General features: G+C 48.2%; 2 protein-coding genes and 1 non-coding gene across 6 annotated transcripts in view; all 3 read right to left on the reverse strand.

The window, feature by feature from the left end:
* Nucleotides 1-4,511: 4,511 nt before the first annotated feature.
* Nucleotides 4,512-4,613, reverse strand: LOC130882159 (U6 spliceosomal RNA). Its single transcript, XR_009057792.1, has one exon. It is a non-coding gene; the product is annotated as a U6 spliceosomal RNA (small nuclear RNA).
* Nucleotides 4,614-6,119: 1,506 nt separating this feature from the next.
* Mrps26 (mitochondrial ribosomal protein S26) lies at nucleotides 6,120-9,329 on the reverse strand. Its single transcript, XM_057782039.1, has 4 exons — nucleotides 9,066-9,329; nucleotides 8,830-8,976; nucleotides 8,621-8,744; nucleotides 6,120-8,168 (listed from the first exon to the last, which is right to left on the reverse strand). Exons 1-4 carry the CDS (start codon nucleotides 9,275-9,277, stop codon nucleotides 8,049-8,051), a joined length of 603 nt encoding a protein of 200 aa, XP_057638022.1. The 5' UTR covers nucleotides 9,278-9,329; the 3' UTR covers nucleotides 6,120-8,048.
* A 639-nt stretch (nucleotides 9,330-9,968) lies between these two features.
* The window catches only part of Ptpra (protein tyrosine phosphatase receptor type A), a 110,542-nt gene continuing 93,939 nt past the window's right edge, over nucleotides 9,969-26,571 (reverse strand). For all 4 annotated transcript variants that reach the window (XM_057780290.1, XM_057780288.1, XM_057780289.1 and 1 more), the window contains 7 exons: nucleotides 26,094-26,187; nucleotides 25,768-25,844; nucleotides 25,223-25,357; nucleotides 20,393-20,518; nucleotides 20,156-20,307; nucleotides 17,229-17,364; nucleotides 9,969-16,145 (listed from right to left, as the gene is read on the reverse strand). In XM_057780290.1, the coding sequence (XP_057636273.1) occupies nucleotides 16,071-16,145; nucleotides 17,229-17,364; nucleotides 20,156-20,307; nucleotides 20,393-20,518; nucleotides 25,223-25,357; nucleotides 25,768-25,844; nucleotides 26,094-26,187 (795 nt within the window). In that variant the 3' untranslated portion in view covers nucleotides 9,969-16,070. The remainder of the gene's footprint in view (nucleotides 16,146-17,228; nucleotides 17,365-20,155; nucleotides 20,308-20,392; nucleotides 20,519-25,222; nucleotides 25,358-25,767; nucleotides 25,845-26,093; nucleotides 26,188-26,571) is intronic.

Here is a 26,571-nt window from a genome sequence, read left to right on the forward strand (position 1 = left end):
ATGAGCGTTTGGCTCAAATGTCCATAGAGGTCAAAAGTTGTTGGGTGCACGGGAGTTGCGCAAAGATGGGGGACAGACCATCAAAGTCTATTAAGCCAGAGGCAAAGTTTATTCCAGAAACAAAATTAAAAATTAAAAAATAAATCACCATGGGGCACAAAAAGCTCATCAGCTAGCTGAGACCACAGCCAGAGGAAGAATGTGTAAGGCTGTGGCAAAGGATGGTTTCCGAACTCCTCCTTTTTATAGCAAGAAGCAACAAGCATCAGGCATGAGCAAGGGAGTTTTTACAATCTCGAGGTAAACTCAGATACAAATTGCTTTTCTTTGCAGTTTTCATTAACAGAGCTTTTTTAGTTAAACTAGTGTTTGTATTTAGCCTGCTTTCTTCTTCTGGCACTTTCTGAAGGTGTTTACCAAAGCTCTGCACTCCCCTGATACTGCCAGTTTCCTGTAGCAGGGAAGGGTATGGGAAAATGCACAACTAGAAAGTCAGGTACATCCCATCATTTAAAAGACAACTCAGTTCACATCAATTGCTGGTTGTGAGTGGCAGGGTGGAGGGTTGTCTAAAAGCTGACCCTCAGTTAGCAGAGGGCCGCTGCAGCCTTGCAGAGCTATGGTTGTAAAGCGGAGTAACCCACTGTTAACAGTTAATCCTCAAGCTGCCGAGAAAGCAGCTGACAGTCTGCTCTCATTCTCCTAGGCTTACAGCTTTGTATTTCTTTTTTTTAATTATTTATTTATTTTTTATACAATATTCTGTCTGTGTGTAACAATATTCTGTCTGTGTGTATGCCTGCAGATCAAAAGAGGGCACCAGACCTCATTACAGATGGTTATGAGCCACCATGTGGTTGCTGGGAATTGAGCTCAGGACCTTTGGAAGAGCAGGCAATGCTCTTAACTACTGAGCCATCTCTCCAGCCCACAGCTTTGTATTTTATCTCTACATTCTTATTTCTGAAGTCTACATTTCTATCTTCTTATTCTTGGACTCTTCAAAGTCCCCAGATCCCCCTGGAACTGGAGTTCCAGGCAGTTGTGAGCCGGCACACAGGTGGTGGGAAATTAATCCTTGTGTTCTGGAAGGGCAGTGCTCTTAACCTTTGAGCCATCCCTCCAGACTCTACTTCTCTAAGGCCTAGGAGACGAAGGAAGAGTGAAAGACTGTCTTTTCCTCAAGTCTCTGAGCATGGGAATGCTGGCTATTCATGCCAGCTCCAGCAGCAGGGAAGGCTTTCCAGCTGTGGGCAGATACTCCCTTTGTAAACTTTGTAAACCCTCAAAGCCCTGCCCCCAGACTTCCCTAACTGTCCTAAGGGCTCTAAGGCCCACTCCCCGTCCAGAGGTAGGAGAGAGCGACAAGAAAAAAATCCTACCAATTTCTGAGTTTGCCCCAAGATCTAGCTACAGCACCCCTCCAATCCCAGGTTACCCTGAACAGTTTTTAACCTCCCCCAACCACACAAGAAAATATATATAAGCCCAGCCTTCTGCTCAATTTTCTGCTGCTTCTCACCCAAGCAGAGGCAGCAACTCTCCTGGGTTTTTCTCTCCCAGTAAATCTCTTGTGTGAGGTTTGTAGTATGCTATGACATTGTGGTTTTCCTTGGCTCCCAACTCTCCATTTGAACTGTAGCATTTATAGGCAAGACCAAGGATCATATTCTATCTATCATCTATCTATCTATCTATCTATCTATCTATCTATCTATCTATCTATCTATCTATCTATCATCTATCTATCTATCTATCTATCTATCTATCTATCATCTATCATCTATCATCTATCTATCTATCCATTTACCCACCCACCCACCTACCCACCTACCTACCTACCTACCTACCTACCTACCTACCTACCTACCTAGGGTCTCACTAAGTAACCCTCTTAATTAATTGAGGTAGGGTGTTACTATATAGCCCTGGCTGTTCCAGAACTCTGTATGTAGATGAGGCTGTCTTCAATCTTGCAGAGATCCAGCTGCCTCTGCCATTACTCTGGACTTTGGAGCTTTTTTAAAGGGCTCATTTGACTGATGGTGCACACCTTAACCCCAGCACTGAGGAGGCCGAGGAAGGCAGATCTCTGTGAGTTCAAAGCCAGACTGTGTGGGTTTCAGGCAAGCCAGAGCTACATATGGACCCTGTCTTAGAAACAGCTCCCCTCAGCTGGAGAGATGGCTCAGAGCTTAAGAACAATGACTGTTCTTCAAGTAGGTCCCGAGTTCAATTCCCAGCAACCACCTAATGGCTCATAACCATCTGTAATGAGGTCTGGTACCCTCTTCTGGCATAGAGGTGTACATGCAGGAGGAACATTGTATACATAATAAATAAATCTTTAAAAAAAAAAGAAACAGCTCCCTACAAATGAGTAGGTCAGACCCATCAGCTGGCGCCACTACAGTTTGAACTGAAACTGAGCGGAAGCCTTCAAGACATCACACCTTTGCCTGTTACACTAGGAGTGCACGCATGGGGTGACACTACACCACTTTTGCACACCTACCAGAGCCCTCTGCCTGTTACACCAGGAGTGCACGTGTGTGTGGGACACTACACCACTTTTGCTGTGTTTTTCTTTTCATTAGAAGAAGTTACGGGTCCCACTCGCACGCGGCAAGAGATTATTACCAGGTGTGGGCACCAGGGGTGGGGACTGCAGTAACCGTTAGCACTCTACCCCCAGGGAGGGGCCATTTCAAGACTGAACAAAACAGTCTATGAAGAGCTATTCTGAATCCCTTTTCATTATTTCACTCACTTCCTTATGCGAGCTACATTGCTTTTTTCCCCTCTGAATATTTTATTGCTGCTTGTGACATTTAAAACTTAGAAAAAGCTGTTACTGCTACATTCCCAGTATTGAGCTGGTGAGGCTCAGGTCTCACCTTGTCTGGTGATCATCCTTGTCCAGACACTAACTCTAGCAAGAAATCCATACAAATAGGATGGGAGAGCTGACTGGCCTACTGTGTGCTTCTGTGGAAGAATCCATATGCATGAGTTGAATTAGAGAAAACGCTGTAAGAGGCTGCAGTGAGGTTGCTGGCCTGGTGACTCAGTTTCCTCCTTCTGCCACGTGGGTGCTGGGCACCGAACTAGGTTACCAGATTGGGTAGCAAGCCCCCTTATCCACTGGGCCATCTTGTTAGCCCAACCTCTTTGGGTTTGAAACCCAGCCATCTCCATTCCCTCTCAAGTATCTTTACTAACATTTTTTTTTCTTTCTTGACAAGGTCTCAAAGAGAAAAGAGATAGGACATCACTCTGTAGCTTAAGCCAGCCTGGAATGCAGCACCCTTCGGCCTGTCTTCCACGTGCCGGTATTAGTTACACGCTGTATGTCTTAATACACGGCTCAGTTCTGTCAAAAGTAGACAGGAATAATAACGGTGTCTGCCTATAAGATTATTGTGATAAAGGAAACAATATGCAAAACTATGCTCAGTGCCTAGGATATAGAAAATGCTTCATACATGTTAGATGCCTTTTTGCTTTTTTGGTCCTCATTCGAGTCCTCAAACCCAGGACCTCACACACGTCAAGAATTTGCTCTACACTGAGCTATGCCACCAATCCCTCTTAATTATGTGGTTTTGGATTCATACCATTGATCTGCCAGATGGCATCAAATTGGACATGAATTTCTTTCTTTTTTTTTTTTTATTTCTTTTTCTTACTTCCCCCTCCCCCCAAGGACATGAATTTCTGAAAGGCTTGTCTGTGACTCTCCCTATCACTGTCAAGGACGGTCTCACCATGGTTGTGACAGAGCAGAGAAAAAAGTTTACAACTTTGGTTACATTTTTTTTTTTTGGTTTTTCAAGACAGGGTTTCTCTGTGGCTTTGGAGCCTGTCCTGGAACTACTCTGTAGACCAGGCTGGTCTCGAACTCACAGAGATCCGCCTGCCTCTACCTCCCGAGTGCTGGGATTAAAGGCGTGCGCCACCATCGCCCGGCTGGTTACATTGTTTGAGAAGCAAACATAAGGAAGACATCAGTATCCGGCCAGGGTTGTTTAAAGACTCTGGGATGTTTCCTGTATTGGGGATGGAACCCGGGACCTTGGTAAGCAAACACGCTACCATAAAACTACACTCTGGAACCCAATCAGGCTATTGAAACACAGCTTAGATTTTTATAATTTCTTTATTTGTATTTTATGTACATTGGTGTTTTGCCTGTATGTATGTCTGTGTGAGGGTGGAACTGGAGTTAGACAGTTGTAAGCTGCCATGTGGGTGCTGGGAATTGAACCTGGGCCCTCTAGGAAAACAGCCAGTGCTCTTAACCGCTAAGCCATCTCTTCAACTCCCCAAAAGGCGACTGAAATAAAATTTGAGATGGTAATATATTCTGACAGTTAAGGATTTATATTATCCGAAATTCTGGAAAAATATAAGCTATAAAATTTGCATAAAACTAACTTATTTCCCTCAAAACACCTTATGTTCTTGCATGTAATTTTGTCTAAGAGCAAAAGTACCTTAGCCCTGACTTCTCTTTTATGGAACGCTGCACGAATCTGCGCGCCACCCTTGCACAGGGCCACACCAATCTTCTCTGTATCGCTCCAATTTTAGTGTATGTGCCGCTGAAGCACATTAATTCTGACTTTTTAACAACAAAGACTGCTTGTCAAGAAAGGTTTTGTGAAGTGCTCAGTCCCCCAGGAGACCCACCTGCTGTAGCAGCTGTGATCGTGGGCAAAGCAGCAGATGTAGAACAGAGTGTGGCGTGCTGGGTGGCAATATTGCAGGGCTGGAGATGGCTCAGCAGCTAAGAGCACTGGCTGCTCTTCCAGAGGTCCCAGATTTCATTCCCAGCCTTTGCAAGGGCCTTATGCAGGATGGCCTCAAGTTCTCCATGTAACTCAGTATGAAATTCTAAATTCTCCTGCCTTCAGCTCCCGAGTCCTAGGTTTAGAGTTGGTTTTATGGAGCCCAGGCTGACCTCACACTGGCTAAATAAGTGAGACCGGCTTTAAACTCACGTGGAAGGTGCTGGCAGGAGCGTGCCACCATGCCCAGTTGTTTTTACTATTTCTTTTCTTTTCTTTTTCTTTTTTTTTTCGAGACAGGGTTTCTCTGTAGCTTTTGGTTCCTGCCCTGGAACTAGCTCTTGTAGACCAGGCTGGCCTCGAACTCACAGAGATCCGCCTGTCTCTGCCTCCCGAGTGCTGGGATTAAAGGCGTGCGCCACCACCGCCCAAGTGTGTTTTTACTATTTCTGTGTCTATGTGGGGAAGTCCTGTGCCTGTGGAGGCTAGAGGTATTGTATCCCCTGGAGTTGGAGAGCCAGGGAGCAGTGAGCTGACTGGCATGGGTGTTGGGTACTGAATTTAGATCTTCTGGAAGAACAGTGCTGGCTCTTAACCACAGAGCCATCTTCCCAGTTCCCCTGACAGGCTCTAGACTTCAAGGTTTTAGCAATTTAACCCTTAACTGGGCTTGAGGAACACACCTTTAATCTCTGCACTTGGGAGACAGAGGAAGGTAAATTTTTATAAGTTTGAGGCTAGCCTAGTCTACATATGGAACTCTGGCACAGCCAGAGAGAGACTTTGTCTCAGGGAGAAAAAAAAGAAAGGGAGGGAGGGAGGGAGGGAGGGAGGGAGGGAGGGAGGGAGGAAAGCAGGCAAGCCGACTTAACCCTGAAGCTGGGCCAGGCAGTGTTGCTCTGGTTCTGTTCCTCAACAAGCCTAAACATTCAAGTTCCCCGTTACTGTTTGTGGATTTACCTGTGTTGAACATAGTGGTTAAAGCATCTAACAGGAGATGGCCAGCACCATCACTAGACTAGCCAGGTTTGGGGTTGAAATACTGCTTTTGACTTCCTATTTGTCAAGAAAAGAAAATGCCAAATTTGGTTCTTCTTGCCGGACTCATTCTTGAGCATAAGGCTTGCTCACCGCATCTGTTTCCGTTGTTCTTGCAAAGTCACAGCAGAATGTTCAAGATCTCTGGGCCTGCTGGATACTTGTGCTTCAGGAGAAACTGAGCAATGGCTTTAGGTTTACACCTACATCATTCCTAAGACCAAACACCTGATACCTATGGAGCTTGGTGAGTGCAGCTGCCCCGGCCTTTGAATCTCCTAGAGCCGCCTGCCTTCACCCAGCTGCAGTTCCTGCGGTAGGCACCTTCACATTCTGTCTACTTGATGGGCATGCGGGAAGTTTTTTGGAGTCTCATGAGGAACCAGGATGACCAGGAACTCCCTACGTAGCTGAGGATGACCTTGAAATTCTACTCTTGCCTTTTCCTCCAGAAAGCAGGTGTGAACCACAACGCCTGGTTTGGTTTCTACAGCGCTGGGGACTGAACCCGGGGACTGAACCCAGGCCCTGTGCACACTAGGCAAGCACTGTACCAAGCGAACAACCCCAGGTCACCTCCTTCGAATTTGCATGACCTAACCTAATCCAAAGGCCATAACCACAACATCCATCCCCAGCCCTCACTGCTGAAGCTGCTTTAGTCTCAAAGACAGAAGGGGCAAAGAGCAGAAGTGTCTTGGTAGAATATCAATGCTTGACTGTGACTGAGGAGACAGATCCTGGGCAGGGGTGGTTGGGGTCACCCATTGAGCAGAGTTCGTGGAGTTCGGGTCAACTTCTCACTGGGACAACCAAGTAAGGCACATGATCCTATCAGTTTACCTCAGAATCTGAATGTAGGACCTCACGTGTTCTGACCAGTCAGGGAGAGGGGGATCATGGCTCTCGGGGGTCTGAGTGCAGGATGCCACCTCTACTTACACCTTGACACCTGGTTCTTCGACGGAATAATAAGCTGCCATAGTCCCTGAGGTTCCTTGGGGATTCCAAAACCCAAGAATTGTGGGAAGTAACCAGGATTCTTTTTCTTTGGATGTCGATGGCATTCAAGTTTATGACAAAGACAGTGAAAGAACCGACAGGAGTTGGGGAGACAGCCCATGCATAAAGTACAGGTGACATAGTCACGAACATCTGGCTTTGATCCCCGGTACCACATAAAGCCAAACGTAATGGCATGTGCATCTACTCCCAGTGCCAGGGAAGCAAACACAGATGGACTCTCTGGACTAGCTGGCCAGGCATGAGCCCCAGGTTCCAGTGAAGGCCCCGCCTCAAAAAAACAAAACCAAATCCAAACCAAACTAAAAAAACAGACCAAGGTGAGACTCCCGTCGAATGACACCTACAAATGACTTTTGGCCACCACTTACACACACTCACTCACTCACACACTGAAGGGCAGCAACTGGCTGGAAGAAACGTGTTGCTTGAGGGCCTACACCTGAATGGGGACTGGTACTATCAGTGTTTACTACTCCTGGTACTCAGAGCTTTGTTAATTAAGTCAGCCTCTTTTGAGCAACCAGGTCTTCCCAGGCAGTAGAACCAGAGGCATTGCATCAGGACAGTGACATGTCACAGAAACCACTCCTGGAGAGTTACCTGGAGAAACACGGTATCCTTTTTGCTTTCTGGATCCTGTGCCAGACCCGAGTCAGCAAAGCACAGGATTGGGCAAAGCAGGTAACTAATTTATGGCTCAGTTAGGTGAAAGCTGCTTCTGGCTAGTCAGCTAAAGACCCAAAAATTTAGGGACAAATAAACTTATTCTCCAAAAAAGTCAGACAACAAATGCCTTTGGCTTTACGAGCAGTTTAGGTTCTATGGTGACTGTTTACTCCTGTCCCCAGGGCACCGCACGACAGTCAGTGAGCAGGCCAGACAGGGCTCCTGTAAAACTTTACTTAGAAAAGCAGCAACCATTTGGCTCACAGTCCTCCGTGAGACGCAGAAGATAGCTTGGCTGCTAGAGGGGATGTAGACCAGCTTGATCCTTCGTGTGACAGGAACTTCCCAGAGTCTGATGCTGGCCTGAGTTTGTATGTAGTGTCAGAACAGCTTCCGGTCAGGTGGTGCGCTCAGAAACTGGGGTGGATGGGGGCTGCTCTAGGAAAGGCTCAGCCGTCTGCCATAGGACGCACACAGGGCTCCTTGGCAAGCACTGTCCCTACTCTGGGCCCCTAGGAGCCTCTGTGCTCAGTTCCTGACCACCTGCCCTTCTCTGGTGATGGCCCAGTTGTAGTTCTTCGGGGAGTCCAGCGCTTCTTCTATCCGTGCCTCCAGGTTCTCGCGGGTGATGAAGTTTTTGGCCTCTTCCTATGGGAAGGAAAAAGTTAGCTACATGGGAGCTCCACCAGAGCCGGCGCTCTGTAGAGTTTACTGTCTCTAGCCCGGGAAGGCTGAGGTTCCAAGTGCCCTTAAAGAAGGGTGTCTCGGAGTGCCGGGCCTTTCTGCGCCTTCCATCATTCTCTCAGCAGAATAGTACTAGGTGACCTCGACCACCTTTGCCTGTTTCTTGGCCAATCGCCCATCAGATCTCTCAGCCAGAACCCAAGAACCAACCGTGACAACCTGCCGAGAGGGGGCGGACACTCTAGCTCGTCAGGAGCTCTTACACTGAAGAAAGCTTCACTGTCTCAGTTATGGGTGTCCCTGATGTGACTATCCCCTGCGAGGGCAAACACTCCCTCCTTGTGCGGAGCGAGAAGACTCCAGGCGCTGCGTTCTCCGGAGTCCCCAATGCCCAGCTCCCCATGACCTTGGCCCACCTGCAGCTGGAGCACTTCTTGCTCTTTCAGTTGCACCCAAGCCTGTTTTTCCCGGGCCCGCTGGGCCTGGTCCTCGGCCTGTCGCAGCTCCTGGTCTCGCGCTTCCAGCTGCAACCTATCTATCCTGAAAGGGGCGAGAGGCCGAGGGTGAGGGGGCCCGCGGCTGAGCCTGGCCCCGAGCCAGCCCACCCAGCCCTTCACCCCCGCACCTTAGCTGCTGCAGCCGCCGGTTCTCCTCCTGGTTCCAGGCCATGAGCACCCGGTGCTCTTCGGCGGCCTCCCGCACCCTGCGCTCAGCCAGGACCCCGGACCGGGCCTCGTACGCCTTCCTGCGCACTTCCGACGCGAACTCTTGCCTGGGTGGGGACGGGCTTCAAGTCGGCACCCATCCCCCCTCCCCAACACTCCCGGGGGCTGCCGATGGCCGCCTGCCCTTTCCACACACCTGAGCGCGCCCACGGTCTGCCGGTACTGCCGATAGCGCTCGGTCAACACGAAGAATTCCGCGGGGTCCACTGCGGGCGGCATCTTCACGCGCCCGACCTTGGACTTGGCAGGCGGGTCGTGGCGGGTTTTGCGGCCGCGCGCGGGCAGGACCAGCACAGTCGAGGGCTGGCACCCGGGCCGCGGGGCCAGGCGCTTCAGGGCGCGCAACATGACAGCGGCGGCCGGCGGCACGCCCGGCCCGGAAGTGGCCGCGGAGCACCACGGGAGTCGTGGTCCCATCGGGGCGGGGCTTTTGTTGCCTGGCCTGTCGCCTCCCCCGAGTCTCGGGACGAGTGGGAGGGGCGGGGAAGCTTGACGGACACCGCTAGACGGCTGCGTCACCGGCGTGTGACCCGCACACCACCGGACGCCCCGTCTACCGGTTCCCGAGCCTGGACACCGCCCCCAAGCGTTTGGCTCTGCGACTGGCGGGCGGGCTGCTTACCGTCAAGCCGGACGCACGAAATTCTGAGCTTACAGCCACTTAAGTTAGGCTCACACGACCTTTTAGTAAACTACAAACCATTCCCTTGCAGCTCTGCAGTAGCCACAGTTCTCAGGATGAGTGACTGTTCTGACCTTACGGTGGTGAGACCCTTTTGTCTTTTACAGCCTGACCCAGAGCCTGCCCCCCTTGAGAAATTCTGGCTTGACTGTCAAACCTGAGGGACTCGGCTGCGACTCTTATTTATGAAACTTTTTAGTACTCTTTCCTCTTCACCTGAATAAACAGTTGATCAGTATTGCAGGAGACCCCCCCCCCCCCATCGACCCTGTACATCAGGGGCTTCCTCCCGTACCGCGTAGGCACAAACCACACGCAAACACCTGTTTTCACAGAGAGCTCCTTTATTAGGCTGGGAAGAAAAGTGAAAGTGCCCGAGTCAGAAAACAGCAACAAACGACCTTGGAGAAAGGGGAGGTCTGTGTTAGAATTGATGGTGTATTTTGATTGGGAATGTTAATTATGTGAACCAAAGGCTTTTGATTGCTGGACTCTGGTACTCATCCTTGGGAGTGAATCTGGCATAAGAAAGTGTCCAAGTATGGGAATACACCTTGATGGCTTAGCTTTAGAGATATAATCTAATGGTTTTTTAGCTAGGTGGAGGGAATGGGGGAGGAGGAAGGACAAGGTCAGCCAAAACCACATGCTCCAGTGGGCTAGAGCCCTTTCAAGTACCGTCAACACCAAATTCTGCAGAGAATAGCAGGCCATGGTCCTGTCCGTCCACAGCACTTGGGAGGCCATGAGTGGCCTGGGCTGGCTTCAGTAGCTGACATTTTCTCAGGACAAAGGCTGCCTACATCTCGCTCTCAACTTCCAGGCCCAGTTCTGGTGAGGGAATCCCAGATATCACTGTCTTCCTCTCCAGCTTAGGGGACCTACTGCCCATTGGATGCCAGAAAGTATTCTGGAGTCCCGGTGAGCTGGAGTCTTGCTTTCCTTGAGGGTGTCAGCCATGAGATCACTGCTGTGCCCTTGAGGGTACTACCACCACTCTAGCCTAGACCTGGCCACTGCAGGGCTGCTCTGAAGGCCAGGAGCCCCGCATTTCCACACATAGCCCATCCCTCCCTGTCTTTGAGAGAAGTCTCACTACATACTCTGGTGGCCTGGAGCTCACAATGTAGATCAGGCTCACAGAGGTCCACCTGCCACTGCCTCCTAAGTGCAGGGATCAGACGCGTGTGTACCACATCTTTTTCAGGGTCACCCTAGCCAATCGGCACCTCAGACAATTTCAGAGTCTGGGCCAAGAAAGTATTCCTGGGTGTAAGACATTTCCTAGAGACCCCCTAACCTTGTTATCTCTGAAGTCCTCAGATGGCCACGCCCACCCACACTTCTCTTGGGGGGTTTCCTAAGTGTAAGTGTGGAGAACAGAGATATTAGGCCTAAAATGGATGAGCAGTGTGCAGACATTTTGATTGGCTGCAGCTAGAGGATGAGGGGGTAGGCTCTCTGCTCCCTGTCCCAGTGGCCTGTGGTGATGTGGACTGGTGTGCAGTGACAGAAGTATTTCCAGCTGCTGACCCTCCCATGCGCAGGCGGCAAGGACAGGAATAGATAGAATTGTTGGAAAAAAGTTGGAAAAGGAGGCTTTTCTGGGTAGATGATGGGAGAGGGATGATACTATGTACTTGGGATGAGCGCAGTAAGGGAAGCCTCATATACTAAGGGGTAAATTATGGGTGAGGTGTCGCTGGGTCGCTGCAGGACGACTCTAGGATTTAATGACCAGGAGCACCATTTCCTCTGGTGTCAAATCCAGTGACATCTTGAAAACAAACAAATAAACAAAAACCTAAACAGGGTCCTACTTGATGGCCTTATATTTGCAACTTAGCCCAAGCTGGTCTTGAACTTGTGGTAATACTCCTGAATCTGTCTCCTGAGTGCTAGGCTTGTGTGCCAACCAAGCCATGGTGCAGTGACATCTTGAAACAGGAGGTGCAGGCTGCTACTCAAACCCCTCTCACAACATCCACTTCCGTGAACAGATGTGAAGCTGCTGCTGGATTTTAAGGTCATCAGACAAATGCTTCCCCGCCTTAGAACTTCCTAGGTGTGATGGTCTGAAAGGACCCCAAAGGGAGCGGCAGTATTCGAAAGTGTGCCTTTGTTGGAGGAAGTGGGCCACTGTGGAGGCATGCTTTGAGGTCCCAGTCTACTTCTTGTTGCCTGTACGAGATGTAGACCTCTGGGCTCCCTCTCCAGCACGATGTCTGCCTGCACACGGCCATGTCCTGCCATGATGATAATGGACTGAACCGCTGAACTGTAAGCCAGCCACCACAATTAAGTGCTATCCTTTATGAGAGTTGTCATAGTCATAACGTCTTGTCACAGCAATAGATAGAAGGGATCTGAGGTTGAAACAGAAATCACAATGGCACGGGAGAGATGGCCCTGCAGTGAAGTTAAATATTCCCAGCATCCACATCAGACAGCTCAAATCCCTGTAACTTCATTTCCCAGGGTGGAACTTTTTTTTTGAAATCTTTTTCTTTTCTTAATAGAGGCTGGTCTTGAACTTCTGAGCCTCTCTGTTCCACCTCTTGTATGTGTTACCACCACGACCAGCTCATGCAGGGCAGGGAGTTAAATGCAGGACTTTGCACACACTAAGCAGGCATCCTGTCAACCGAGCGGCATCTCCAACCTCACACTTTGGATTCTAACAACACCTCCTAAGGTCTGGGAACCACCAAGTGCCAGTTTCGTCCCTTGACCTGGACACTGCAGTAAATTTAAAGAACTTATAATCACCCTGTTTTATGCAGATTGTGCACCAATTCTATTTACATTTTTCAAAAATGTGCTCCCTTTTCTTCTCAATGTCACCTGCCTTCAATGGCAGGTGACCTGGGGAGCAGCGGTGACAAAGTGGAGTCAATGAAGTAGGGTCTAAGTGGTAGGGCTCTAGGCAGTGCTGGAGGAAATGCTCACTTCCATTCCGACCCCTCTCCCGACCCAGCTGTAGCTGATCTGCCAGAGTGGCATGGATGAATTGGTCACTCTTGCTCTTTCCACAGTTGGGCTATGTGAGACACATTTTCCTTTGGACATACAGGAGTCCCTCGTGGGATTTAAGCCCTGGTTAAAAAAGAAAAGTGAAGGAAAGGCTGAGGGCTACTTCTACGGAAGGGGAACAAAGAGTCGAGGTCGTCCCTACTGGAAGACAGCTATTAGCAAGCAGCTGCACTATCCAGAACACTCTAGCCTCGGCAAGACAAGAGCAGCCTTCCCTGTTGATAGATGGGATAGCTGCTATTGACATGATATTTAGTGCTGTATTTACTGCGGGCTTGCTGACCCAACAGCCATTCTCCTCCACTGTTAGACTTGGTCACATCAAGGCTCTAAGGTACTGGAGGCCCTTTAGAGCTCCAGCCCTAGAGACAGAATCGCTCAAGGACTTACACTCACACTGTAGAGCTGCTCTGTGGTCCTATCCTAGCTCTCCAAGTATTCTGGGATTCTCCTCCCATACATCTTTCTCTTCCTCTTGATTTTTTTTTTTTTTTTTTTTTTTTTTTGGTTTTTCGAGACAGGGTTTCTCTGTGGCTTTGGAGCCTGTCCTGGAACTCGCTCTTGTAGACCAGGCTGGTCTCGAACTCACAGAGATTCACCTGCCTCTGCCTCCCAAGTGCTGGGATTAAAGGCGTGCGCCACCACCGCCCGGCTTCATTTTGATTTTTTGAGACAGGGTTCTTCTCTGCAACAGCCCTAACTTTGGCAGTCCTGGAACTTGCATTGTAGACCAGGCTGGCCTCAAACTCATAGAAATCCATCTGCCTCTGCCTCCCGAGTGCTGGGATTAGAGGTGTGCACTGCATCATCATGCCCGACTAAATTTTTTTTTTTTAATTTACTCTTTTTTTTTTCCCTAGACAAGCTCTCACTCTGTAGCTCTGGCTGTCCTGGAACTATGTAGACCAGGCTGCCCCTGAGCCCACAGATATCCACCTGTCTCTGACTCCAAGTGCTGGGTTTAAAGGCACTTTGCCACCATGCCCAGTCTAAATATTTTTTTAGGCTTATTTATAAGTGTTTTGCCTACATGTATGTATGTGCATCATTTGCTTGACCAGTGCCCAAGGAAATCAGAAGAATCCCCTGGAACTAGATGGTTCTGAGCCATTATGCGAGTACTGGGAACAGATCCCACGTCCTCGGCAAGAGCAACAAGTGCTCTTAACCACTGAGCTGCCTCTACCCCACATTTCCTCTTTGATGTCAATATTATAAATATCTAGTACACAAGTAGGTTTCCTTTTCACAGCCCTGTCTGGATTTGAAGGCCCCTGATGGCTTCAACAGACCTTTCATTCCTATCTTTCCTTTTATTTTTGTAGCCTTGACTGTCCTGGAACTCTACAGAGACCATGCTGGCCTTGAACTCAGAGATCTGTGAGCCACCACTACCCAGCTCTGACCTTTCCTTTCTACTCACCTAAATTCTCAGCACCCCTTGGGTTTAGTTAAGGTCCCCCCTCCAAGCAGCCCAAAAGCATTTACTTCTGAATGTGCCACCGTGGAACATACTAGGACGCCTGTTGAAGCCTCTGAGGAGTGGAGGGCACGCCCACTCTCCATCTGTGCCCTCTGTGTCTGCAGGAACACCTGCCGCGCTGAGAACCTGCTTGTGATGCTGGGAGGTGTGGGGAAAACCTGCCACCCTTGCCAACGCAAGTGAAGGCTAGATTTCCAAAATATCCCCAGGCAGCTGCACGCCTGGGTTGTAGTCAGTGGAAACAGAAAGTGTAACTTGTGCTTCTGTTTGTAAAAATGAAGCTGCTTGCTTTCTGAGCTCCTTCCTGTTCCACACTGGTAGCAGTGGCCTACCTCTCATCATGGGATGACGATTACATCCTCAGGATACTGGCATCAGAAAATGGAGGAACTGGCAGGGCATGGTGATGCATACTTTTAATTACAGCTTGGGAGGCAGAGGTAGGTAGATCTCTGTGAGGTCAAAGCCAGCCTGGTCTACAGAGCGAGTTTCAGGTCAGTCCAGGCTACACAGTTGAGACCCTGTCTCAAAAAGCAAACCAAACAAAGAGAAAACAAAAAGATAGATGTAGTGGCAAGGTCTTACTTCCAAAACAGCCCTGGACAGCCATAGGCCTAGGTTCTAGCAGTGTCTATAATCCCAGTCCAGTTCTCCTATCAAGAACAAAAAATAAAAAAAAACCCAAAAAACCAAACAAACAAAAAAGATGAAAATGGCCCTCAAAGGCTCCTATGTTCAAATACTTGGTCCCCAGCTGTGGAACTGTTCGGAAAGGATTAGCAGGGGTCACTGGGGCTGGGCTTTGAGGTTTCAAAAACCCACGCCATTCCTAGTATATCTCTCTCTGCCTCGTGCTGGTAGATGTGGGTGCTCAGATACTGCTTCCACTATTCCCGCCTGCCTACTGCGTGCCCCACCACGACAGTCAGTCATAGACTCTCCCCTGGAACTGTGAGGCCCACATTGAATACTTTGTATAAGTTGCCTTGGTCATGGTGCCTTGCCACAGCAAGGAAGGTGACTAATCTGCCCTGCTCAACAGCAAGCTGAGAGGAGACCCAACTCCTGAACAGTAGTGTGTTGTGGCATGTGTGCCCACACCTACACACAGAAGTAACTACATCTCCAGAGAACAACTGAAGACATATTCTGGAGAGAAACTCTAGAGAGGCCACACTGGTCTCTGCTTGCTCAAGTTTGCACCAGCTCCTCTGCCCCTGGTGTTTCCCTTAGAGAAACTCAGTGAGAACCTAATCCGTCCTGGGGAGCAAAGCTGGTTGGTGGCTGGGATGACTGCACTTGACAGAACAGTGGGCCAGGGGACTGAAGACGGAGTGTTCTAGCCCAGGAGAGCCCCAGTCTAATAAGGCTGCCCTGCTCAAGACAAAGGGACCAGCATTTCCTAAGGGAATCAAAAGTTTTTATTACCTGATGATCCCTAGTGTGGTGCCAGAGATACCGCTCTGGTCTCACTATGCCCCATGCTGGGATATGGTGGGAGACAAGGGTGGACTGGAGGGATGGATATTTACAGTACAGGGAAGGAGAGGTCTGCGTGGGAACAGTGAGACGACCATTTCCTCAAGAGCTCTGAGAACTTTGTGCTTTGTTTTAGTTGGCACCGAGCTACCTGGAATGAGTTTTATGTTTGTCTTCTTTAAGAAAAGATGTTTAAAGCAAAAGAATAATCCAGCCCAATTTCCAGGCTGAGGATTTCATGATATCAATCCAAATATCACACTATTTAATTCCCCAATAAAACACTGGAAAAAAGACTATCAGTGCTAACACATTTACATACAAAATCTCCACCTAATAGGTAATAGAAGCCTATGTGCCATTTCTAAAACAGTTATAAGATATATACAATTTGGGTATATTAACAAAACAGAATATTACAAAATATTAAAGGCAATTCTCCTGTCTGTGGGCCGTGTCACCTGTTACTTGAAGTTGGCATAGTCTGAGAAGGCATCGATGTACTCTTGCACCACCTTGTAGCAGAATTCATACTGTTCCTGAAGAACAAGCAGAGACAGGAAGGAAAACTCATCACCAAAGGGACTGCTGAAGCCCAGTTCCTAATGGACCCCTGCCTGCTTTTTAATTTGGAAATCTCACTATGTATCCTTGGCTGGCTTGGAACTCCTTGTATAGACCAGGCTGGCCCAGAACTCACAGAGATCTACCTGCTTCTGCTCCTGAGTGCTGGGAATAAAGGTGTGCACCACCACCATGGCCTAACAGACCCAGTGATTGAAATGGAAAACTGAGAGAAAAATGTTTGTGGACTACAGTGGATCTACAGACAGCTGAACAGACGTGTGAGGACAGTTCTAGGTCCTTCAGTCAGACAGAAGCATGTGAGGCCGAACATGCAGCATCTCAGGTGGCCCTCAGCTGGCTCAGGCTGTCAGGCTGAGATGAATCCTAACTCTGAAAGCTTCCTCTCCTCTCAGATCTCCTAAAACTCCTGCTTTCTAGCCCCACAAGGTTTAGAAAAACCTTTGCGGATATACAGACTGTCAAAGAGTCAGACCTCTGAACAGGCAGGCACTCCTGCCGACTCCTTCCCACCAGAACTCAAAGCAGAGTACAAAGCCTGGGGGTTACTCAGGCATTCCTTTGCACATGTGCACGTGGGTATTCGGGTGTGGTTGTGCACCCATAGCCTGAGCATCAAGTAGGGCATTTTCCTCAATTGCTCTCACCTATCCCCTTGAGAAAAGGTCTGAACTAGAAGATGCCTGTTTCAGCTTGGCTGGCTGGCCAGTGAGCTTTTGGAATCGGCCTGTGTCTGGCCTCAGTGCTGGGGTTACAGATACAGAGAGCCATGCCCAGTCTTTTAGGTGGGTGTTAGGGATTTGAACTCAGGTTTGCATGCTTGAAGAACAAGTGCTGTTGCCCACTGAACTATCTCCCCAATCTCCAGGCACTGCCTTCTAACCTCCTCTATTCTTCTGGGTAACAGGCTGTGCTCCCACTCTGACCCTGCTTCCCAAGGCACTTCCTATCTTCTGACTATGGGGCTTGCTCTGAAGGCTCGCTCCTGACAGGGAAGAGCTGTGGTTAGTGTAATCACAGAAAGACGTGCAGCATACCAGTGTCTGGACCATGTGTGGCCTCTGTAGCCGCAGGCTCTTGACAGTTTGGAAGACATCCAAAATTCCTTCAGCTTTCACACGCTCCAGGACTGTGCTCAAGGCACAAAAGGTCCCTGTCCGTCCTGCCCCGGCGCTGAAACAGAGCAGACACACTTACCACACCTGCTGTCTGTAGCTGTCTATCCTGAGGGGAAGGGTAGTGAGGAGCAGATGCAGGCTGAGGCTGGTTCTGGGAAGATGAGTCATCCATGGAGCTGCCAGGGGAAGGTGTCAGTGGAACAGGAGACCCAAGTTCACCTCTGCCCTCTCAGCCTGGAGTTTTATGAGAGCAAAGTTCTGGAGAGGTGACTGATGGATTCCTGCTGCCATTCCTGTGTGCACTAAGGGTGTGCTTGTGGGGCTGTGGTGACAACTTTCACTACCCTGCCAGCCTGACCGCTTGCTGTCTACCTTCACTGACTAGGCTGTCTTCACCGACTGCCGAGTCAGATTTTCTGCACTTGTATTTGTCGATTCCTTCCCATTCTTTCTAAGGGACTCAAACTTCCATCTTGACATAATCCACTTTGTCCAACATTACCAGCTGATTCTCTTCCCAGACAGCTCTATGACATGGGCTGTGAACTCAGCAGTCCTAGACAATAAGATATGCAATAAGCAAAAAGAAGGGGAAACAGAGCTCCAGGAAGGATGCTCAAGGAAGGCTCTCTGAAAGCAACACCACAGTGACACACTATGGCTGGCTGGGAACAAGCCTTGGAGGAGGAGGAGGGTGCTGAAACAATGTACCTCTATCTGGTGCAGAAGGGAAGGGAGAACAGTAGGGATGGATTAGAGCCCAGGAGAATGCTGGGTACGCCGGGCTGACTAGCAAGGAGACCTCACATCATACTGGGCCCCTGTTGGGAGTTTAGGCAGGAGTGGTCTCATCTTATTGATTCTTTTTGTAAAAAACCTGTATTTATTTGTGTATGAGGTAAACGTGAGTGAACGGGCTGCAGGGTATGAGGGCACACATAACACAGAGATTAGAAGACAACTCTCAGAAGCTGGTTTTTGCCTTTCATCTTGTTGGGGCTGATTCTTTCTTGTTTCTACCACTGACAGTCAACACCAGGCTGGCTGGCCTGAGAGCTCAGTATCCTATCTCACTGTTGGAAATGCAGGGATGCCATAGCTGACTTTACGTGGGTTCTAAGGCCTGCATGGCAAGTGCTTTCACCAGCAGACCGTCTGGAGAGCTTGAGCAGTGACCGAGATTTGGCAATGGACATCATAAGCAAAGGAGCGCAGATGGGCTGCCGAAAAGCACTGTCTGCTGAACTGGGAGTCAGAGGCTGGGCCACAGATGTGGTAGAAACAGCACAGAGAAGGAATCGCTCAAGAGGATGAAAACCACAAGAAAAGCTATTAAAGCATGTCATAGAGACGAGAGGCTTGTGTCCAGTGTGAAAGCCAATGTCTCCAGCCATCTTGAGGCCACATATGTAATTCAGATGAGGGGAGCTGCATCAGAGTGTCAGAATGACACACACACACACACACGCACGCACGCACGCACGCACTGTTCATAGTATAACTGGAATGGGAAGAGAAGAACTTGGAAGTTAGTACTGATATACTTTTTTTTTTAAAGCTGTTTTGCTATATATTCAAGGATAACCTTGAACTTCTAAACCTCCGGTCTCTACCTCCTGAGTGCTGGGATCACAGGTCATGTGCCAACATGCTTGGTTTATGTGGTGCAAAAAGCTACATTCTCAGCCCTAGAGTAGGGGCAAATCTTTTGAGAGATCTCACTACATAGCTCTAATCAGCCTGGAACTCACTAGGTAGACCAGGCTGGTCCTCAACTTACAGACAGATCTGTCTAGTTCTGCTTCCTGAGTGCTGGGATTAACTGTGTGCACCATGCCTGATGAGATTTCACTTTTAAGGGCATACTTCAGGATAAACTTTTTTCCCCCTGAGGGTGCTAGGGATTTCTCAGGGCCTTGAGCATGCTGGCCAAGTGGTCTACTATATCACAGCCCATCATTATTTTCCCCCTAAAACTCCATCTGACATATGAGTCACTTGCTGCCCAAAATAACCCTTCTTACCATTGTTCTCTTGTTGGTTATGTCAAGGTTACTACTGATTTGGAATCAAATCTGGGAGGCATCCTTGACCTTGCCTCTGTTCTCAGTTTCACTGATTTTTTTTCCCCTAAAGATTTATTTATGTATAGAGTGTTCTGCTTGCATGTATGTCTGCAGGCCAGAAGAGGGCACCAGATCTCATTACAGACGGCTGTGCCTCATCATGTGGTTGCTGGGAATTGAACTCAGGACCTCTGAAAGAGCAGCCAGTGTTCTTAACCTCTGAACCATCTCCTTCATTGTTTTTTTTTGTTTGTTTGTTTGTTTGTCTGTTTTAAGACAGACTTTCTCTATGCAACAGTCCTAACTGACCTGGAACTTGCTCTGTATACCAGGATGGCCTCGAACACAAATCAGCCTGCCTCTGCCTCCCAAGTGCTGGGATTAAAGGTGTGCGCCACAATCACAACACCTGGCTCTCTCACTGACCCTCCCCACCCCCAAATCATTCTTAAAATATCTTTTTGCTTTTTCCACACTTCAGGAGCCCAGGCCTACACCCCCACATTACCTAACCCATCTCTCCAGTGTTGGCCTCTCTTACTGCTCCCCTGAATGCATCACTGCCCCATGCTTTCCTCAATATCAGCACTTCCTCAGTACATGCTGCACACAATTCAGACTCCAAAGTCCACGCTGATTACCCAGTCGTCTGGATCATCAAATGCCATGGTGCTCACCAGCACTGTCTCTCTGTCTCTCCTCATGGTCTGACCAAGCTCACCGTCAGACCCCACCACCCATCTCTGGCTCCAGGTTTCACAGGGTAGGGGTCAGTAGTACCTGCAGTGCACAGTGATGGGATGGTTCCCGGACTGCTGCTGCTGCTTCTGTACGGCTGCGATGATGTTGATCATGCCCTTCCCGTCACTGGGGATGCCCACCTCAGGCCAGCCATGGAAGTGGAACTGTCGGATCTGTCGACTCTTGTTCTCCTTTGGAAGGAGGGAGGTCAGGGAAACAGTGGAAGCCTTGCTTTTCCCACAGGAGCAGCTCCACCCAGTACACATCCCATCCTACCCTCGTGTTGGTGACTAGGAGGTCTCGGACAGTGTAGCTCTCACATTCCTCCTCCTTCTTCAGCTCAACTGTGATGTCTCCATAGGATACCAGGCCATCAGACGGCCAGTACTGCGCACACTTCTCCTGCAGGAACAAATGGACAGGTACGTGAGGGCAGGGGCCAGAATACTATGTGTGATAGAGCAGCAGGATTACCCACAGTAGCTTGGACCTTTTCTTCTGTCATTTATTTTTTGATTTATTTATGTATGATTGTTTTGCTTGCATATATGCATGTATTGCACAACCTGTGTGCCTGGGTCTTATTGTGTAGCTCTGGCTGGCCTGGGACTCATTAAACACATCAGGTTGGCCTTGAAACTCACAGAAATCTATCCTTCTGTCTCCCAAGTAAATAAAGGTGTGTACTACCATGCTGGCCCTCAGCATCCTCTTAGCCCTTTAATGTGTAATAGTTAGAGGAACACCTGAAGGTTGTTAGCTTGAGCATTTCTATCCTTGTTAGTGGGCAGAACAAGCCAGTACCATCAGGCATTATAAGAGAATTAGATATCAAGGGCTAGGTATGGTGGCTCATGCATTCAGGAAGCAGAGGCAAAGAGGACTGTGAATTTAAGGCTGGCTTGGGCTACACAGTAAGATCTGTCTCAAAAAACCCAAACAAACAACCAACCATCCAACCAATAAATAGGTACTCAAGACCCCATACCTAGCAGCTTTTAGGTCATAAAATCAGTTACTTACAGGGGTGGGGGCAGAAGATAGAGGCCCCGTCAAGGTAAGGTAAGGAGGGGGATGGAAAGAGCAAAAATGAAGCCTCTTCCAGCTGGCTAATGGGAGTAATGGGTTAAAGTGGTTTCATTTGGTTCTGACTGACCTGGGGGGCAGACTCATACTATATGATCAGCTTCAAGATGACAAAAGCTATTACAGGGAAGTGGGTAAGGTGCGCTCATTGAAATAAATCTGGCAGCTTGATGGGAGTAGGATTTAATGGATGTTATGAAGAGACATTATTATAGGGGATTATCTTCACTTAGGCATTCCTCACTTGATGAAAGTAAAAGGATTCTTCATTCATTTAGCTCTCCATGTGGGCCCAACAACAATAAAAAATCAGAGATCAGCATGAAAGAAACAAAGTTAAATGCTCCGAGAGAAAGAGGGTCTATTAGAGGGCCAGTGTAAGCAGAGGTGGCCTCTTGGTTGTGGGAGGGTGGTGGTGACAGTTGTTACAGCAGCCCCATGAGTTAACAGAAGGCAAAGGAGAGCTTCAGATCAGGGATCTACTGGGGTGACTCTGCTCTGATTCAAGGGGCAAGGACCTTTCTTAGGGGGTAAAACATAAGCCTAAGGAATTTAGGGAGCTGGGTAGTGGTTGCGCAGGCCTTTAATCCCAGCACTTGGGAGGCAGAAGTAGGAGGATCTCAGTGAGTTCAAGGCCAGCCTAGTCTACAAAGCAAGTTCCAGGACAGGCTCCAAAGCTACACAGAGAAATCCTGTCTCAAAAAACAAACAAACAAACAAACAAACAAACAAACAAAAAAAACCCCAACAAAGCAACACAAAAAGAATCTAGGAGGAGGCCCAGGCTAAAAATACCTAGAGATCTTGCTGGGGTGGAGACATGAAAACAAAGCTGGTGACTAGGCCAACACAATGAGACTAGGAGAACACAATGAAGATAGGAGGCCAGAAGAGTGGAGTAGACTGGGACAGGCCAGGAAGGGCGCACATTCCCAGAACCCCAGCATTAGGGGTGATGAGGCAAAAGAATCCTGCTTTTCTTCTCACCCACCTCCTCCCCGAGACAAGGGCTCACTATTATTGAGTGTGTTTGAAGCCCTGAGTTTATTCCCTAACAGAAAAAAATTAGTCATGGTGGTGTACACTTGTGATCCCAGAACTCCAGAGGTAGGGCAGGAGAATCAAAAGTTCAAGGCTTTACAGTGGCCATGAGGCTTGCTGTGAGATAATGCTCTTGTACACTGTAAAGATTTGTCACTTTACTGGCTTCATAAAATGCTGATTGGCCAGTAGCCATGTAGGAAGTATAGGCGGGATGCCTAGATTAGGAGAATTCTGGGAAGAAGAAAGGCAGAGACACAGTCACCTGCCAGACGCAGAGGAAGCAATATGAGAATGCCTTACTGAGAAAAGGTTCCAAACCATGTGGCTAAACATAGATAAGAATTATAGGTTAATTTGAGTTGTAAGAACTATTTAGTAAAAAACCTGAGCAATAGGCCAAACTGTCTAATTAATATAAACCTCCGTGTGTTTATTTGGGACTGGATGGCTGCAGGACTGGGCAGAGCAGAAACTTCTGTCTATAGAGCTCATCCTGAGACACATGAGATCTGGCCTATAAACAAACAAGTGAGGCGAGGAGGGAGGTCTGAATCCAAGTTTGGGAACTATTTGTCACCACTCCACACTCCTAAATTGTACACACATGGGTATTTTTAGTAAGATCTCTACAAACTCAAGCAGGACTTTAAGAGTGACATGAGTACATTTATAATTTTCAAAAAGGCACTGCTTGGCTGCCAAATGAAGAACTAAGGTTTGGGCCGGACACAGAAAGAGTGATGTCAGGCTACCTGAGGTGAGGCCCTATGCTGGCAGGATGCACAGAGACATCACTAATGTCCCGCATGTCTGTACCTCACCATGTCAGAGATAATGGTGAGCAGCAGTAGCTAAGCCGCAGGAAAGTGGGCATGCTCAGCAGCTATCAGGACATACCAACAGACTCACCGTGGAGGGGTGGGAGGACGGTAGCTCTAGAGTTGTGACAAGAGCAAATAGGGGAATAGTGCACTTATTTAAGATGGTATGGTAGCTTGGTCTCATATGCTCAATCCATGCCCAGTGTCTCAGACCACTTCCTGTTGCCTGCTCAAGATGTAGAACTCTCAGCTTCCTCTCCAGAATCTGCCTGCATGCCACCATGATAATGGACTAAACATCTGAAAATGTAAGCCACCCCAACTAAATGTTTTTCTCCTTTATATGAGCTGTCATGGTCACGGCATCTCTTCACAGGATGGGTTCAGAGTTGGTGAGTGATGATTCTCTTATATCTGCCTCCCAAGTGCTGGGATTAAGTGTATGCTGCCTTGCCAGGGAAAAGAGTTCTGCTTATAAAAGAATACTTATTCATATACTGTGTTCCATATGGGTGCATGGGGTGCACATGGAGGCAGAGAACAACTTGTAGGAGTCGGTTCTCTCCTTCCACTCCTTCCACCATGTGACTTGAAGACAGATCTCAGGTAGTTAGGCTTAGTGGCAAGCACCTTTATCCACTGAGCCATCTCACTAACCCCAGAGGGCTTTTATAAGAGATATACAAATTAGATTTGTCAAAGACACTTTCTAAAAAAAAAAATATTAACTGTGTTTTTGTGCATATATAAGTGTGCACATGAGGAGGCCAGAAGAAGGGCATCATGTGTCCTTTTACTTCTTATTCCTTTGAGGCAAGGTCTCTCCCTGAACCCAGGCTTTCTCAGTGAGGATGGGAACCAGAAAGCCCCAGCAATCCTGACTCTCCCCACTGGAGGCAGGGTTACAGAACTGTGCAGAATTCCTGGTTTATTGCATGGGTGCTGGGATCCAAAGCTGTTCTTCTCGATTGTGCAGCAAGTAGCCATCCCTCCAACATTTGAAAGGCTCTTTACTTTGATATGCGGTCCTAACTCTTTACTGTAGCTTAGAAATAACTGCTACCAGGCCACACTAGCTTCTCTAGGCTCACTCTAATGATTCTGATCCCTGCTAAGAGATACACAGAGAATCACCTGTTTACTGCAGTGCACAACCTTGATGCAAAGAGGCTTCAAAACATAAGCACTATGGGAACTCAGCCTGAAATTAGGGATGCCCTGTAGAGGCTGTATGATCAGGAATAGAGTGGGGAGCAATTTCTTACACTGAGGTCTCTGTATAGTTGGAATGTCAGACAATACTACTTTTAAACTAGCTTTATGTCTTTTTCCTTTAAAAAGACACAACCTTGCCGGGCGGTGGTGGCGCACGCCTTTAATCCCAGCACTCGGGAGGCAGAGGCAGGTGGATCTCTGTGAGTTCGAGGCCAGCCTGGTCTACAAGAGCTAGTTCCAGGACGGGCACCAAAGCTACAGAGAAACCCTGTCTCGAAAAACCAAAAAAAAAAAAAAAAAAAAAAAAAAAAAAAAGACACAACCTTAAGTATGTGCTATAAAGCTGCTGGCCCTGCGCTGGGGTCATTCTCTATTCTTGTCCCTAATCCTGAGGAAATCCCTTGATATATTTTTTTAGTTTTAATTGTTTTTGAGACAGGGTCTCATTATGCAGCCCTGGCTGGCTTAGAACTTGCTCAATCTCATAAAGATTCTCCTGCCTCTGCCTCCACAGTACTGGGATTAAAAGTATGCACAACACCATATCTGGCTCAAATTATTATTTTTTTTAATTTATTTGTCTTCTTTTACTTTATATTTCTTAAATTTCATGAGCCTGTGTTAAAGACATTCAGAGATGTCTACTTCAGAGCCCTGGCCTGGCTATACAACTTCTTTTCCACTGGCTTTGCACTACCTGGAGGTAGGATAAAGAGGGTGTGTGTAAAGGCTAGTCTGAGAGGCTGGGTAGGGTAGAAAAGTGAAATGGTGGGAAATGTCTGGAAACAACTGGAGGTTCAGGCTTCTGTGCTTCTCCAGTCCTGCTCAGATACTACCGGCCTATTGATATGCCAGGACATGGTTAGAGAAAGATCCAGTATACCTTATAGTTGCCCCAACCTTTTTGTTTCTCACAGCCCAGGGGTCTTCTTGAGCTCACCTGGCCTCTCTCTTCCAGTTCTGTTAGCATTACGATGGAGCAGGACTTCCATTCCCAGATCATTCGCCAGAAGTCCTCAATTGTGTGGAGAAGAGGGCCCTGGCTGGCAATGTAGGAGTCTTTCTGCCGGTAGCCCTGAATGTCAGGTTAATTACAGAGGTTGGTCACGGAGGGGTGAGTGTAAAAGACAAGTAACAGGGACTGCCTGGAGGCACAGGGATTCCAGAACGGGCTCTCTGACCCAGGATCATACCAGGGGAAGGGAAGCAGGGGGACAGAGTTAGGAGGAAGACAGTGGAAACAGGAAAGATTAGATCAGTCTTAGATTCGTGGACACAGCTATGTTATAAGGTTCTTGTCTAGAAATACGTAGGACGTCTCCTTTACATGCTGTTCTTTGTGGCTAGACAGACCTAGTACAGGTGGGCAGGTGGGAGAGAGTTCAGTAGCTGTTGACTGACTTAAAGATGTTTTTCTCAAGCAGGTATGTGGGGAGGTACTAGAAGCCTCACAGGACAGATTCAGGGGACATACCCATCACTTACATCGATGAAGGATGCGTTCACATAATCTGTGTTCTCTTCACCGCGTTTGACTGGAATGATTACTCTGTTAAATTCATCTGTAAGGAGGACAGTGAATGGCTTGCTTGCATCTTACCAACGTTCACTCCCTGACCAACCTCACAAGGCAGTGGGGCACAGATATCAATATTTCTTTGGCTTTTATGCTTTTTATTTCCTAAAACCACTTCAAGGAACAAGGGGCAGTGCTGTGACTCTTGGCTTCAGGTCAATCACTGCACTCAGAGCTGGAGTAGTGCAGGAAACGGGGCTGGAGCAGTAAGACTCGGGTAGGGAGGGGTGCTTACATGGAATGATCTGTAAAACCCGGTTCTTCTTCATGTTGGCTGGAAGGTTTCCAGTGCGCATCTTGTCATTCTGGATTTTGATTGAAGTTAACTTCTGAATGAAGTAAGAGGTGAGACACTATGATTCCCAGCAAATGAATCTGAGAAGACTCTTGCTACTCACTAGGACTATTCTGCCAGTCCCTCACTGCATCTCCTCTTCCCTGTACCGCTCTATCTCCCTATCTACATGTAATTCTCCCATCTTTAAGTTTTGTAAGAAGTCAAAAGTGTTTGAAAAGCAATGCCTTCTAGGCTCCTGTGGAACCTCCTGAGACTCCTCTGGCCTTGAACTTTTGAGCCACTCTTCTGCCATTTAGAAAAATATTCAAACTTTATTATTCCTTCCTGGTTCTTAGGTTGTTTCCTTGTGTGTACGGGTGTTCCGTGTGTGCGCATATAGAGGCCAGAGGCTGACGTTGGGCGTCCTACCTTACTT

Source organism: Chionomys nivalis, chromosome 9 (assembly GCF_950005125.1).
Source record: "Chionomys nivalis chromosome 9, mChiNiv1.1, whole genome shotgun sequence".
Taxonomy (NCBI): Eukaryota; Metazoa; Chordata; class Mammalia; order Rodentia; family Cricetidae; genus Chionomys; species Chionomys nivalis.